Genomic DNA, 16,311 nt, shown 5'->3' with positions numbered 1-16,311 from the left:
CAGGTTACATGCAGCAGCCCGCCACTGTCGATTATTTTAGAACATTACCTTTATGTGTCACTGTCAACTGGCGTAGTTGTCAATTTGTCATGTCATTGTTAACTGTCAAGTGTCAGTACAGCGTGCATTTCACACATCATATGCGTTGATTGTAAAATCTGTGTAATCAATTATAAAATTCAGTAAGATGAAGAGGAACTGGAGTAAACCTCGTGGGAAGGCACAGATAAAGAAAACGCGGAATAACGATGTAGATTCCGAAGAAGCAAAGTAAGTTACAAGAATCAATATATTATAGGTAGCATCCTAGCAGATTATGTCGCTTAATGACATAATCCGTCGATCTCTTGCCACCATCAATGTGCCTGCTCTTCTTGAGTCGACTGGCATTATCAGGGATGATGGCAAGAGGCCTGATGGGGTGTCCTTGGTTCCTTGGAGCTTGGGCCGGATGTTAGTGTGGGATGCCACCTGCGTAGGCACACTGGCACCGTCCCACCTCCAACGGACTAATGTAAAAGCGGGCGCAGCGGCGGAAAGCGCCGAAATTTTGAAACGTAATAAATATAAGAGCCTTGGTAGAGAGTACCATTTTGTACCATTTGGCGTTGAAACTCTAGGTCCATGGGGTCCCAGCGCGCACAAGTTTTTTGGAGAAATCGCGAAACGTCTGTTTGACGGCGCGCCGAAGAGCTGGCGGCTTCCTCGCACAACGTATCAGTATTGTGATACAACGAGGAAATGCTGCCAGCATCCTTGGTACAATGCCTCAAGGGCCTATTTTAGATATAAGCTAGTTTATAAATTAAATAAATAAATAAATATTATAGGTTACATAGATTATGTTGTTGAAGAGGGTAATAAAAGTTTTGAAAAGTAATTTAATTATATTTTGGAGACTATTAGGTGAAAACTTATGTATCCATTTGAGTGTGCCACATTTCAAAATCAAGTTTTTTTAAACTATTTTCAATAGCACTGTCTAAAGAATTAACACGTACTTTTGATGCAGCAATTATCCTAGCCATGCAGCACCCATTATCATTTCCTTAGTTTAAAATTTTATAGGTACCTAACCAATTTTACCAATAGTAGGAATATTTTTACAGGCTGTCAGAGTTACTCTTCCACAAATCAAAAAATATGTCAGAGAAACTGAAGTCTCAAGATGATTTAAACTCGGAGTTGGACCTGAAGCCTGCATGGGTTGATGATGATGACCTAAACCAGATGGCTTCAAATCCCATGCTCAAAGGCAAAGCAGAGTATGCTGATAAACTGAAACAAAAATTTCAGACAATGATGGGTACACCAAGTTGGGCAAAAATCAAACCAAAAACAGCTGATGAGGACACAGACAACATTTTAAACAGAGTTGGACATTTAGAGTCCAAAAAGAGGATGCAAACTGGTACAGGGCTAAAACCAAAGGTTTTGGAAATAAGGTCGGTTCAAGATGCAAATGTTGAGACAAAAAATGAAGGCCCTAACATATATTGTTTTGAGTTTCATCCTAAACTAAGTGTTACAATGGTGGGTGGCTCTTCGGGGGTTGTATCTTTGCTGTCTATATCAGTGCAACAAAATAAAAAACTACATAGTTTTGAGTTGAAAAATTGGGAAATTAATATCGCTAGATTCACTCCTAGTGGCACTCATGCATTTATTGCATCAACAGGCCCATACAGACAGTACTGTTACTATGATCTTGTTAAAGCTGTGCCAGAAATTATTGACCTGCCAAATCTTGTAGAATACATCAATAATTTTGAGTTGTCCAGAGATGGAAAGTATATTGCCATTTGTGGTGGATTTGATGAAGTACTTATTTTCTCAGCAACATCGAGAGAGTTGATCAGACGTTTGAAAAATAATTCAAACATTGTATCAATATGTTTCTCACACACTAGTGAACAGCTGTATTGTTATGGAACTTATGGTGAGGTAACAATGTGGGATTTGTCTACATTTAGATCATACAGGAAATTCTATGATCAAGGATGTGTGAATGGTTCCCTTATAACATCCAGTCCGTGCGGGAGACTGTTGGCCACAGGCAGTGGAGAAGGCATTGTGAATATCTATCAAACATCAGCACTGAAAGAATCAACCACATATAACCCAGAGCCATTTCATGTTGTCAGCAGTTTGTGTACCAAGATAACTGGTCTCCAATTCAATGCAAGTACAGAGATAATGGCTATCATATCAAATGTTCTACCGAGTGCTGCAAAACTTGTGCACATTCCTTCCTATAAGATTTTCCAGAACTTTCCCACTCAAGAAAGGGATATTGGTCTCTTGAATGGTATTGGATTTTCACCTAACAGTGGTTACATGGGTGTTGGAAATGACAAGCAGCGTGCTCTACTATATAGGCTTAAACATTACAAAAATTATTAGGTTATTATATTACAATAAAATGTTACCATAATATGTATAATACAATAATATGTACCAGTAAATGACATAATATTGTCTTTGTTTTGTTTTATTTCTTCAATAATGAATATCTTAGTATTCCCTCCCCATTGCCTCATGCTATCATATCATAAAGGAAGGCTATATTATATCCAAAATAATGTTTTAATTTAAAGCAATGGGATATGGAAGTGGACTTTATTTTTCGATTGTGTAGGGGGTTTATTTTAATGTATGGGTTATGAGGGAACATACCCCATACATTAGAATAAACCCATAATAGTCCATTTTAGGGTTCCGTAGCCAAATGGCAAAAAACGGAACCCTTATAGATTCGTCATGTCCGTCTGTCTGTCCGATTATGTCACAGCCACTTTTTTCCCAAACTATAAGAGCTACACTGTTCCAACTTGGTAAGTAGATGTATTCTATGAACCGCATTAAGATGTTTATACAAAAATAGAAAAAAAACGATAAATTTTGGGGGTTCCCCATACTTCGAATTGAAACTCAAAAAATCTTTTTTCATCAAACCCATACGTGTGGGGTATCTATGGATAGGTCTTTAAAAATGATATTGAGGTTTCTGATATCATTTTTTTCTAAACTGATTAGTTTGCGCGAGAGACACTTCCAAAGTGGTAAAATGTGTGACCCCCCCCCCCCCGTAACTTCTAAAATGACAGAATGAAAAAATCTAAAAAATATATATGATATTTCTTATTTCGTTTATTGCAGAACCATGGTTACATTAAGGACATTAAGGTGTTAACATGTATTGAGTGCATGCATGGTTACCCTGTCAGGGCATAGCAACATTATTGATATTCTAAAACTACTTAATTACTAAAATAAATACATATTCAAACACAAAATAGCATTTACGTAATACTAGGAAATTCTTACAATTAAAATAGAGCAATAATACTATAATTATTAAAATATTAGTTCTAGTCACAAATCCAGATTCAAGTAATAATGAGAAATAACCATAATACATACATTAAATTGAAGTTCATTAATAATTAAATTCATAAAACATAGACATCATTCATAGAAGGTTCATGAGTACTAGCTAAGTTATTCACATTTTATTATAGTTTATTTAAAGTAGGTAAGTTACACATTTATTAATAAACATACAGGCGTAATTTCCAGGTCAAATCATAAATTCGTGTCTGTCATAAACTCTTCGACTGAGTAGTAGGCTTTCGAGGTTAAGAAGCTCTTTAGTCTATTCCAAAGAGCATATAATCACTACGTTTTAAGAGACGGGACTTCCATACTAGCGAATGGACTCGGTTTGCTTCGCAAATCATTACCAAAATCTACGACAAAGAACTGTCAAGGAACCATAATACCAACATAACCGATTTAAATAGTGTAGTACGCTACACGCTTGCGATTCTTATCGATATCGATAAAATGGGTAGGGTTGAAACATAGGCTCCTGTCTACAAATTTTGTACTCGAAATCAGGTTAGCATCGAGTCCACATTTAAGTTGTATGTTATATAGTGGATAGTTCTTTGAGTGGACTGTCGGGCTTAATGTGGACCCGAATTATTTTAATACAGTTTTTAAGTCGTGTTTCTTTATTTTATTTAAAGCTTTATTTTCAAAATGTTCTGCACATACATGTTTCAATAAATGTTACTTTTCTATGGGAAGATGTATCGTCAGGTCTTCGTTCCCAACAAATTTGACCCACTGCCTGCATCTGAAAACATACAGCCTTGGACAAACATGACTTTATCTTTATGGTTGGGTAGTTGTTTGCCCCGCACATCAGATCGCCTCCCGGCAAAATAAACAAAATAATTTAATTAAAATGCCGCAAAAGGCGCTCGAAAGCTCTATTCGTGAGCTCCAACAAATACTCAACACTGTGACAAATCGTTTAAGTGCGCTAGAGATGAAAATAAGTGAGCAAAACGATATAATCATCAAGCAAACAGAAGTAATTAATAGCCAGAAATCGAGTTCGGAGGGTACCTCGGCAATCAACCGTAAGTCCATCACCACCTACATTACGCCACCAGCCCCAGCAGCGCTGCAGCGCCAGCGCCCAGTACGTCAAGCGCGCCTAAAAACCGCCGCATTCGCTACATCTAGCAAAAATAGCGCCACTAAAAAATCAAGCGCAACAGCTGCTGGCGGATCACGCACACTAGACGTCACGAAGACACCCGAGGTAAGCCGACCGGCAACCAAGGCACCTACCGAGTCTACAGACGAGCCGTCACCGCCAGCGACCCCAAGTATGAATCCGGACCCAAGTATGAATCCGGCCCCAAGTGTGAATCCGGAACCCAATGCCTCCAACTTGCAGTTGCAACTTGCAGCTAATTTCACCGACAATGACTATCGCACCGTGTCATATAAAAGAGGCCGTATGCAACCAAAAATAACACGAGTTGCTATCACCGGAACAGGCCCAGCAGATACCGACTTACTTACTATAGAGCGCGGAAAAAAAATTCACGCCTGCTTTTTTAAAAGCGACACAACACCGGAGGCCGTTAGGTCTTATATCGCTAAAAAGACCGGATATACGAATTGCTCGGTCGAAAAATTACGCCTAAAGCACGAGCACTATGCGTCGTTTGCAATAACTGTCCCGTGCAGTAAGTATGAAGAAATGATGTCTCCAAACATATGGCCATCAGGAACGGAGGTGAGCGAGTGGTTTCGAGGCGGCGCCGGGCGCGCCGGGCGCGCTCTCCCCCGACCTCGACTCCCCCCGCGTCGCTCCCCCGACCGCGTCACTGCCGCCCCCAGCGCAGGAAAGTCATCCCCACCGCCGTGCACCTCGACAAAAAACCTTATCAGTGTGTCACCAAAACATTAGGGGCCTGAGTGGTAAAACCACACAACTAGAAGCGCTCCTTAGCGACGAGCTGTCATGTGATGTGTTAGTGATTACAGAGCATTTTTTACGATACTATGAAATCCAATCTGTTACCCTAACAAATTTTGACCTTCTATCCTATTACTGCAGACCGAATGTAGAACGCGGTGGTAGCTGCATATACGTCAAGTCCGATAAAAAAGCTGTAAACAAACCCGATTATCGCGATTTATCCCGGGAACAGATATTCGACGTATGTGCTGTATACCTTGTAGACGAAAATATCTTAATAATAGGAATTTACCATTCAAATCTGACCAGCCATACCGAGTACCTAAAACTATTCGAAGAGTTACTAACAAAAATTAACAATGACGAACTTACAGCGATAATAATGGGAGATATTAATATCGACCTTCTTGAGAATACTCCGTCAAAGAGGCAGTTGATGGATATATTAACGACACAGGGGTTTCGGCAGTATATCGACGATGCAACCAGACAGGACGGCTCAAGCTCAACTTTGCTAGACCATGTGTACACAAACATCCGCGACGATCGAGTTACCGCCGCCTGCGTTGACACCCATCTGAGCGATCACGCAGCGCAGCGACTGATCGCGCCGTGCCCCCCGCGCCACCCACCGCCTCAAGTGATAACAAAACGGGTTTTTAGCCACAAAAACAGAACGGCCTTCGTCTTAGCACTGGAGTCCATAGACTGGCAAGCAGTTGTGGCTAAACACAGCGGCGAATGTAAACAATTTGCAGCCACAGTAATTAATGTCCTCACTAACTTACTAAATATCCACCTTCCACTAAAACCTTTAATAATACGTCCTAAATACAACCCCTGGATTGATAGCGAAATCCAAGATCTAAAAGCACTGGCTTTAGAGTTTACTAGCCTATCAAAAAAATACCCGGATAATATTCCCTTACATGACGCCTCGAGTAAGTTACAGGAATGCTACCACTATAAATTAAAAACTAAGCGCAGTGACTATTTTAATTCAATCATTGATAATAACCCCAATAAAAGCAGGGCGATGTGGAAGGCCATCAACACCGAGCTAGCTCGGGCCCCCCGCGAGCGTGTCGACTACACCGAGCTGCTCGTGGATAACGCCGGCCGCCGATTTGAGTCCAAACAGCTCGCGGTGGACGCGCTCAACCACGAGTTCGTGACGGCGGCCACTGCGTGCGGTGCGCCCTCTGCCGACCACGGCCGATGCATTTCCGCCTTGTCGGAGGGGTACGCTGACGCCGATTGCTCGCTGAGGCTGAGGGCTTTCACACCGCACGAAGTCGCTAATTTATTTAAATATTCTGTTGCGCCTAAAAACAGCACTGACGCTTATGGCTTATCCACTAACCTGCTAAAGCAAGCCAGCCCTACAATTAGCTACGTGTTATCCCACTTATTCAACAACTGTATGCGATCAGGAGTGTATCCGGAAACCTTAAAAAAGTTAAAATATGCCCTCTTTATAAGGGTAAAGGCAAAAAATCAATTATTAAATCCTATCGCCCCATATCATTGGTTCCAGGCCCGAGCAAGTGTTTTGAGGCGGGGTTAAATAAGCGTTTACTTGGTTTCTGGGCACCGCGGAACGTACTGTCCGAGAGCCAATACGCCTATCGACAAGGCCGGTCCACCACAGACCTGGTGCGCGAAGTGGTGCGCGGTGTACTGAGTGCCCGCGAGGCAGAGCGGTATGTAGCCGTAATTTGCTGCGACCTATCGCGCGCCTTCGACACGGCGGACCACGCACTCGTCGCCGACAAACTTGCGCACTACGGCATTCGGGGACCGGCCAATAAGCTAATATTGTCATTTATGACAGACAGAGCTCAGGTCGTCGTTGGCGCCGGAGGTAGTGTTGTGTCTGCGGAATTACGAAACCTCATGGGCGTTCCCCAGGGCTCGTGCCTTTCCAACACTTTGTTTAGCGTTCTTTTAAACGACTTGCCAAAGGCGATAAAAGGAGCGGAGATATTTATGTACGCTGACGACGTCACGGCAGTCATAACCGCATCCGCTGAACATGAGTTGGAGGGAGCGATAAATGACATCATGGAACAACTACACCAATGGTTCCAGTCCAACGGCCTGGCCATGAACAAAGAAAAAACATGCTTCATGACGTTCAAGTTAAACGGTCACCCCAGCCCAACCCTGAGGGTGTGTGCGGGCGGTGCCCCTATACAGCAAGTTTCCGGCACACGCCTCCTGGGTTTCCAGCTCGACAGCGCATTAACGTGGGAGTCCCATATCGATGATCTGTGTGGCAGGTTGGGGCGGGCATGTTATGCGCTACGGCGCCTAGCGAGCACCGCCGGGCTGTGCGCGGTGCGCCAGTGTTATTACGCAACTATGCACTCACTCCTCACCTATGGCGTGGAGTTATGGGCCCGCGCTTCAGACTGGAGTCGCGTATTTGTTATGCAGAAGCGTGCCGTCCGTATTATGACCGGTAAACCATCAGATGCCCCAGCAAGAGACCTCTTCCGGGATCTCAACATATTGCCCCTTCCTTGCCTTTACCTTTACCAAGTGGCGGTGTTTACACACGAAAATCTGAACAAGTTCAAACTCAAGGGAACGAATGATAACTACCATCTCCGTAGCAATGCGCATAAAAACAGACTGATCGCTGATCCGCACAGACTCGCTAAGTCCCAGCGATCTGTATACTGCGCTGGACCATCTGTTTACAACCGCTTACCCGATAGTATCAGAAACACAGCTACCACCGCGGTCTTTAAGTGTAAATTAAAAATGTGGCTCATGAGCGAAGTGTTCTACGATTACGCAGAATACTTTAACCTACCTATTATAATTTAAAGTAAATAATATTATTGTTTCTGATTATATAAATAATATTGTTGTTACTATTATAATTTGAACTTTTATACATTGATTTTATAATGAATAATTAATTAATTCAACACTGTGTTTTTATAATCGTAATCAAGAAATGACTTGTAACTTTTTGTTATTAATAAATATTTGTATTTGTATTTGTATTTGTATTTGTATCTACAGTTTATATTCCAAGTATTTGCTAATGAGATGATCAACTGATTATTTAGCGCTAATATGCATCTATAAATCATGTTTTTCGGCATCCAGTTATCAACAACCCTTTATCAATGCTCTAACTTTTTATGTATTTATATGTCTGTCATGAGAACCGGTTTGGCCTACTGGGCAGTAACCCTGCCTATGAAGCCGATGGTCCCAGGTTCAAATTATGGTACGGGCATTTATTTGTGTGATGCGTATTTGTTCCTGAGTTATGTGTGTTTTCTATGTATTTATATGTATATATCGTTGTCTAAGTACCCACAACACATGTCTTATTGAGCTTCCTATGGGATTAAGTCAATTTGTGTAATAATGTCGTATAATATTTTTTATTGATCACAAAAAGAGAGATTAATTTACTTACATTTCAGATTAATATATTAAATAATTACTAGATTAAAAAAATATGTCAAATAATGATCATTTATGCATAGATGATAGATTATTTTCCACTGAAAATCTTCGACGAATTAATTTTGTGTCATATTGCATGCAAGTTCTCAGGAAATTATACATATTTTATTTAATTACTTACACTGATATACAAATAAACATACAATTATCGATAGTTTTACTACATCCCTAGTTCACAACTAAAAATAAAATAAAATATCAAATTTTCGATGTGTTTAAAGCCTGCTGCACCAAAATAAGGTCAAAAGTATCTAAAGCAATACGTACCGGTCTTTATCCAAGGGAAATTTCGCCATAAAATCCCTTTTTTCGTGATTTTCTCGAGTGGCTCGCTTGCCACATATTTCACACTTAGTAAACCATTCTCTCGGTGGCATTATAACAAAGTCGCTCTTTACTCTGATCACGGTTCACTATTTTCGATATTTTCACTAAATAATAAAGAAATTGCACGAAATACCCGAACAAAACATTGAACCCTTCATAACAAACAAAACAATTAGGCTGACAGTTGACTTGATGTAAACTTGACAGAATAAATAGCACTGACGTTTTATTTTTCTTCGTTGGCAAAGATTTGCGTAACAAGTTCCATACAAAACTTATTTTGTTCCTAGTTGCGTCAGCCTGGTCTATTCTTGTAAATGATAAATTTGGTTTCGTTCTTTATATCGATTGGGAGCTTGTTATATATTTGTATACACCTATAGTATGGCCCGACCTTATACATATTTATCCTATGAGGCGGGAGGACTAAGATATTACGGCGGCGCTCACTTCTTGTAAATTCGAACATCTCAATGTGTTTTCTGACAAATAGCCATGCAAATATACATTGCTATGCAAACTTCCACCGAAAATTGGTTTGAACGAGATCTAGTAAGTAGTTTTTTTTAATATGTCATAAAATTAAATTTTCTTTCCATCAAACCCATACGTGTGGGGTCTCTATCGATAGGTCTTCAAAAATCATATTTAGGTTCCTAATATAATTTTTTTCTAAACTGAATAGTTTGCGCGAGAGACACTTCCAAAGTGAAAAAATGTGTGCCCCCCCCCCCCCCTTTAACTTCTAAAATAACAGAATGAAAAATCTAAAAAAAAATATATAAATATATATACTTCCACCGAAAATTGGTTTGAACGAGATCTAGTAAGTAGTTTTTTTAATACGTCATAAATGGTACGGAACCCTTCATGGGCGAGTCCGACTCGCACTTGGCCGCTTTTTTTTATTATGTCTGAATGTTCTCAATGTTCTAGTTCTCCCTACCATACTATAAAAAAACTAGCTGTACAGAACTACATGCATAGTGATGTGCCGCCGAGAAATTACGCACTTACCGTTATTTTCATTAGTGAAAATGACCGTAATTTACGGTAATTTACCCATTAAAACAATAAAATAAAAGATTGAATTTTGCTTACAACATTTGTGGTTTTTAAATATTTTTTACTTTATTATGATTAAGTAAGTGTAGTAATGTTATGTGACACGTAGTATTAATAGTCTTATTTCGTCTTATCTTAGGCCTGGGCCTGTAGACCTGGCTCTATCTCGGCTTCCTTGTACGGTGGAATTTTTACGAAAGCGACTGCCATGTGACCTTCCAACCCAGAGGGTAAACTAGGCCTTGTTAGGATTAGTCCGGTTTCCTCACGATGTTTTCCTTCACCGAAAAGCGACTGGTAAATATCAAATGATATTTCGTACTTAAGTTCCGAAAAACTCATTGGTACGAGCCGGGGTTTGAACCCGCGACCTCCGGATTGCAAGTCGGCTCAAGAAGAAGCTCTTACCGCTAGGCCACCAGCGCTTTTTTTAATTATTATTATTACTTATTGGTATTATTTTAAAATCACTGTAAGTAATAAGTTTAGATTTTTTTAGTGTTATAATATAATGTTATAGGATATTATACAATTACCTAAGGTGAAATAATAGAGAACTCACTTTATTTTTCGTTAGGCAAGTAGGTACCTACTTTCAATAAAACACTTTAAATCGCACATCTAATGAAACTTATTAAATATTAGTAAAATAATTGTACCTATATTGTTGTGTATTTCATCCGTCACATCTAATAATTATATCATTGAATAAAGCTAAAATTTCTTCTAGAAATATTACCCGAGAACATTCGCGGGGAAGATTCCCCGTAATTTACAGTAATTTTGGTAATAAACTAGTTCCTTTTGACAGATTTATTTGAAAATTTCTGGATAAGATTGTATTACCTACATAAAAATCCATTTCGTAAAAAAAAAGTTAAAAAATATGAAAACTTAGGCAACTTTCTCCATAATTACCCGTTCGGAGAACGTTACCGCGTAAATTACCCCAAAATTCTCTCTGTTCTCGTAATTTACGGAAACGCCACATCACTATACATGCAAGAGGGACCAAAATTTTTTTTTAGCTTTCATTAATGTTTTTAAACGAATAATTAAAAAGACCAAAACAGCGGTATAAAAAAATATTTGAAAGAAAATTTTATGTTTTCTGAAATGGGCCAGAATCATGATTGTCAGCATGGTGGGTAGACCATATACTTACTTTACTCTTTGGGTACAACCTCAGCAAATTTCAACAAAATAAATATTTATAAACATATTGTGCCTTCTGTGTACCTCTCTCTGAGCTATTTAAAAATAAGCGCGAGTCGGACTCGCGCACCGAGGGTACTGTACTTTTTAGTATTTGTTGTTGTAGCGGCAACAGAAATACATCATCTGTGAAAATTTCAACATGTTAGTTATCGCGATTCATGGGATACAGCCTGGTGATAGACATTGGAGTCTTAGTAATAAGGTCCCGTATTTTTATCCTTTGGATACGGAGCCCCAAAAATGATCCACCCGCCATCCTGACCTCGGAATGGCTCATAAACCCAGGAGTGGTAGGAATCCTTACTTCTTAAGGTCCCCTTAGAAATAGGGACGGTGCATTTAAAAAGAGATATGAGATGTTCCCGTCTGGATTCAGCCTTACGGCCTTTGTACCGCTATACAGCCGGCTGACTGTATTATTTATACGCAATACGTAGCATCTATTAAAAACTATCACATGACAAAGTTTCAATTGGGATACGACTAAATAAGTTTAACATGTGCTTTTTTTTTATACCACGACGGTGGCAAGCAAGCATACGGCCCGCCTGATGGTAAGCAGTCACCGTAGCCTATGGACGCCTGCAACTCCAGAGGTGTTACATGCGCGTTGCCGACCCTTTAAAAATCTGTACACTCCTTTTTTGAAGAACCTCATACTGTAGACCCTCGGGAAAACCTCGGCAGGTAGCTTGTGACCAGCAAACGGTTTTTCCACTATAAGACAACCAGCTGACGTTTTTTTAGGGTTCCGTAGCCAAATGGCATAAAACGGAACCCTTATAGTTTCGCCATGTCCGTCTGTCTGTCTGTCTGTCTGTCTGTCCGAGGCTTTGCTCCGTGGTCGTTAGTGCTAGAAAGCTGAAATTTGGCATGGATATATAAATCAATAAAGCCGACAAAGTCGTACAATAAAATCTAAAAATTTAATTTTTTTAGGGTACCTCCCCTACACGTAAAGTGGGGGTGAATTTTTTTTTTCGCTTCAACCCTAGAGTGTGGGGTATCGTTGGAAAGGTCTTTCAAAACTAATAGGGGTTTTCACGAAACATTTTTTGATAAAGTGAATATATTCGGAGATAATCGCTCCGAAAGAAAAAAAAAATGTGTCCCCCCCCCTCTAACTTTTGAACCATAGGTCCAAAAAATATGAAAAAAATCGTGGAAGTAGAGCTTAAGAAAGACATTAAATGAAAACTATAGCGGACATGATCAGTTTAGCCGTTTTTGAGTTATCGCAAAAAGTTTTCCCTTCATAGTAAAAAGACTTACTTTAATTAGGTACTGATTATGCTAAATTGCCTATTTGTTTAACTCGGGTGAAAGGTACCGTTTCATCCCTTGGTTAACAATTTACTATACTTTAAGCTCCAGTTTAGCTTATTGTGACGGAAGAGTAACTACGGAACCCTACACTGAGCGTGGCCCGACATGCTCTTGGCCGGTTTTTTAATTTCACAATAGCAACTTAACTATTATCTGACAAAATCTCAACAGGGATGCGATGACTACATCTACTACAATTTTTTACGTTTAGAGTAGCTAACGGACTGACGTCCTCTGTACGAGTTATCGCCCGGGATACTATTAGTCATCGAAATTGTTCCTGGCCCGCAGTCTGTGAGTATTATTATTATTATTATTGTAGTTTGTGGGCCTTTGAATGCCACGTCGACCAGGCATTGGTCTATTGTGACAGCCCTTTAAAGTTCATTACTGATGCCCGTTGAATCCAGGAAATTCCAGATTCTTTGGGCCGTAATGTTCTGTACCTCATAGGGTTGCAATACGTGCCGCCCTAGGTGGGTACTTCTTTTTGACATTAGTGGTCCACAGGAGCAGAGAATGTGCATTGCAGTCTCCTCTGACTCATGGCAGAACCTGCATGTCGCGTCTTGTTTCTTTCCGATTTGAAACATGTGTTTGTTCAATTTACAGTGTCCAGTCAAAATTCTGGTCACCGCGCAGGCTTTGTATCTTTTGAGCCCTAGAAGCTCCCTAGCAGTTTTGCTGTTGAACCCTTTGATTAGAGCTTTCGAGTGTTCTTGTCCTTTTACGAACTTCCACCAATCGTTTGCCCTTATTTTTTCTAAATTGCTGAGCAGTGAATATGCATCCCGTTTTGTGATTCCACAGAACGGTTCTGGGCCGACCAGGGGTGTGTCTGCGCCCTTTCTAGCAAGTTCATCCGCTTCTTCGTTTCCGTTAATGTCGGAGTGCCCTGGTACCCATCTAAGTGTGACTTTGTTGGAGTTTGCCAGTGCATTGAGGTTTGTTTTACAGTTCTGGACTAGTTTTGAGTTTGACTCAAGGGATTCTAGTGCCAGCAGAGCAGCCTGGCTGTCTGAGTTGATGTAGATATGTTGGTGTCGTAGGTTTTTATCCAGGTTAATCTCCGCACATTTGTTGATGGCGTAGACTTCAGCCTGGAAGATTGAGGCCTGTGTGCCCATGCTGACGCTGGCTCTGAGCTTAGGTCTCTCACCATAGATCCCACATCCTACATCAATGCCTTTCTTGGAACCATCCGTGTACCAAATATGGCTTCCCTCTTCGACGTACATTTGGTTGTTGGTCCATTTGTCTCTAGGAGGTATTTCTACTGTGTACAGTTTAGTAAATTGACATTCAGTGTGCGTGTCATCGGTGGGCATGCTAAGGGTTCTATTTGCAAAAACCCAGGCCTTTAGTTTGGTTAATGCTTGAGAGCGCCATTTTGGCCTGTTTAGCGTGCATATTCTGTAGACGCACTGCTTAGCCTCCTTTTGCACCTGCAAGTGGAGTGGTATAATATCCAGCAGTGCGTCTAGGGCCGCTCCCGGTGTCGAGGAGAAGGCGCCTGTTGCTGTTAAACAAGCCGTGCGCTGCAGGCTGTTTAGAGTTTCTATTGCCGTCTTTTGGTTGGTTTTGTTACACCAGACTGCGGAGGCGTAGGTAATTATGGGCCTCACAACCGCTGTGTATAACCACATAGCAATTTTGGGTCTTATGCCCCATCTTGCTCCTGCCATTCGACAGCATGACCACATGGCCATTTTCGCTTTTTGTATAATATTTCTTAGGTGAGGGTTCCAAGTTAACTTTTGGTCGAAAGTGACCCCTAGGTACTTGACCTCGTCTGAGAATGGTATTGTTTGTCCATTAAGTCTTGGTTCTGTGAGCTTTTCGAGCTTTCGTTTCCTTGTGAATGGTACTATTACCGTCTTGCTCGGATTAATGGACAAGTCATTTTCTCTACACCATTTGAATATTGTGTTTAGAGCTCCTTGCATTAGGTTTGATATCGTGTGGAGGCAAGGGCCTTTGATGATGACTACAAGGTCGTCGGCATATCCTTGTGTGTCATAGTCTTGGCCTGACATAATTGCAAGAAGTTGGTCCACTGCCAGGGTCCATAATAGAGGGGAAAGAACGCCTCCTTGTGGGCACCCTTTTGTGGTATAAAATTCATGCTCTATAGTATTGAGGGTCAGAGTGGCTACTCTGTTCGAGAGCATGCTATGTACCCATCTGGTGGTGGTTTCGTCAACACCCTTTGATTTCATACCATTAAGTATGGTCTCTGTGGGTGTATTGTCGAAAGCACCCTCTACATCAAGAAACGCACATAGAGCGGTTTGCTTGTCCTCTAGGGTTTTCTGCACCTTGTCAACCAGGTCAAGTAGGGCAGTCTCCGTAGATTTTCCCTTTTGGTAAGCATGCTGGTTTACACTTAGTGGTCTTTCCACCAGGTATTGGGCTCTAATGTGCTGATCGATGATTCTTTCCATCGTTTTGAGTAGAAACGATGTTAGACTAATAGGTCTGAAGGATTTAGGCTGTGAGTAGTCCTTCTTCCCTGCTTTTGGTATAAATCGTACCTTGACCCGAGTCCATTTATCTGGTATAATTCCCCACGCGAAACTTGCTCGGAATATTCTGGCCAGATGCGGGAGGAGGAGATCCTGTCCTTGCTGAAGAAGCGCCGGAAACACTCCATCTTCTCCCGCTGATTTAAATGGTTGAAATTTTTTTAAAGCCCATTTAATTTTGTTTGGTCTAAAGATGTTGGTTGCCAAATTCCAGTCGATATTGCGTGCCCTGTGGATTTGAGGATTCCTTTGGGCGCAAAGTTGTATGTTACTGGTTGTATACGAACCGGGGAAGTGTGTGCCTCTGAGCAAGTCAAGAGTTTCCTCTTCTGTGTTCGTAAATGTGCCATCTGGTCTTTTCAGGAGACCGAGATAGTTGGTTGATGTCTTGGAGAGTATTTTGTGAATTCTCGCTCCTTTATGAGTTTGGGCAATCTCTTCACAGAACCTTCTCCATGACCTTCTTTTTGCCTTCCTGATTTGTTTATTATATTCAGTCAACGCTCTACCATACCTTTCCCACTCATTCGGTGTGGTTGAGTGATTGAATATGCGACGTGTAGACCTACGGAGGTTTTCTAGCCTTTTGTTCCACCACGTCGTTGTGTTAGTAGTTTTTGACTCTTTCAGCGGACAGCTTTGTTCGTAGGCCCTACTTATGCCTTCAGATATTAGGTTAACTGCCATGTTAAGAGAGTCTGGTGTTTTGACATATTTTGGGACATCCTTTAGACGTTTTTCGAGGTCAGCCTTATAGGCTTCCCATGACGTTTCTTTTGGATTTCTACGCGTAAGTGGTTCCCTATCTAGAGAGCCTTTAACACTGAACAAAATATGTTTGTGGTCCGACATTGAGTTTTCGCTGCTGACACGCCAGTCGGCTAGGCAGCTTGCCGCCTTTTCAGTAGCGAAGGTTATATCTAGTACTTCTTGCCTAGCTCTAGTTACGAAGGTGGGCATATTACCCTTATTCAACAAGTGCAGACAATTAGTAAAGATAAATTGGGATAGTAACTCACCCCTTTTGTTGATTCCAGTGCTCCCCCAGATGGTGTGGTGGGCGTTGGCGTCACA

The 16,311-nt window shown here is 41.0% G+C and overlaps 2 protein-coding genes across 2 annotated transcripts; both read left to right on the top strand.

The window, feature by feature from the left end:
- The first annotated feature begins 86 nt into the window (after positions 1 to 86).
- Positions 87 to 2,480, top strand: LOC133520518 (U3 small nucleolar RNA-associated protein 18 homolog). Its single transcript, XM_061854992.1, has 2 exons — positions 87 to 270; positions 1,110 to 2,480. The coding sequence occupies exons 1-2, from the start codon at positions 188 to 190 to the stop codon at positions 2,401 to 2,403; spliced, it is 1,377 nt and encodes a 458-aa protein (XP_061710976.1). The 5' UTR covers positions 87 to 187; the 3' UTR covers positions 2,404 to 2,480.
- Positions 2,481 to 5,666: 3,186 nt separating this feature from the next.
- On the top strand, positions 5,667 to 8,119 carry LOC133520314 (uncharacterized). Its single transcript, XM_061854683.1, has 2 exons — positions 5,667 to 6,705; positions 6,822 to 8,119. Exons 1-2 carry the CDS (start codon positions 5,667 to 5,669, stop codon positions 8,117 to 8,119), a joined length of 2,337 nt encoding a protein of 778 aa, XP_061710667.1.
- Positions 8,120 to 16,311: the final 8,192 nt, after the last annotated feature.

Source organism: Cydia pomonella, chromosome 8 (genome assembly GCF_033807575.1).
Source record: "Cydia pomonella isolate Wapato2018A chromosome 8, ilCydPomo1, whole genome shotgun sequence".
Lineage (NCBI taxonomy): Eukaryota > Metazoa > Arthropoda > Insecta > Lepidoptera > Tortricidae > Cydia > Cydia pomonella.
This window is presented reverse-complemented; position numbering and strand designations above follow the sequence as displayed.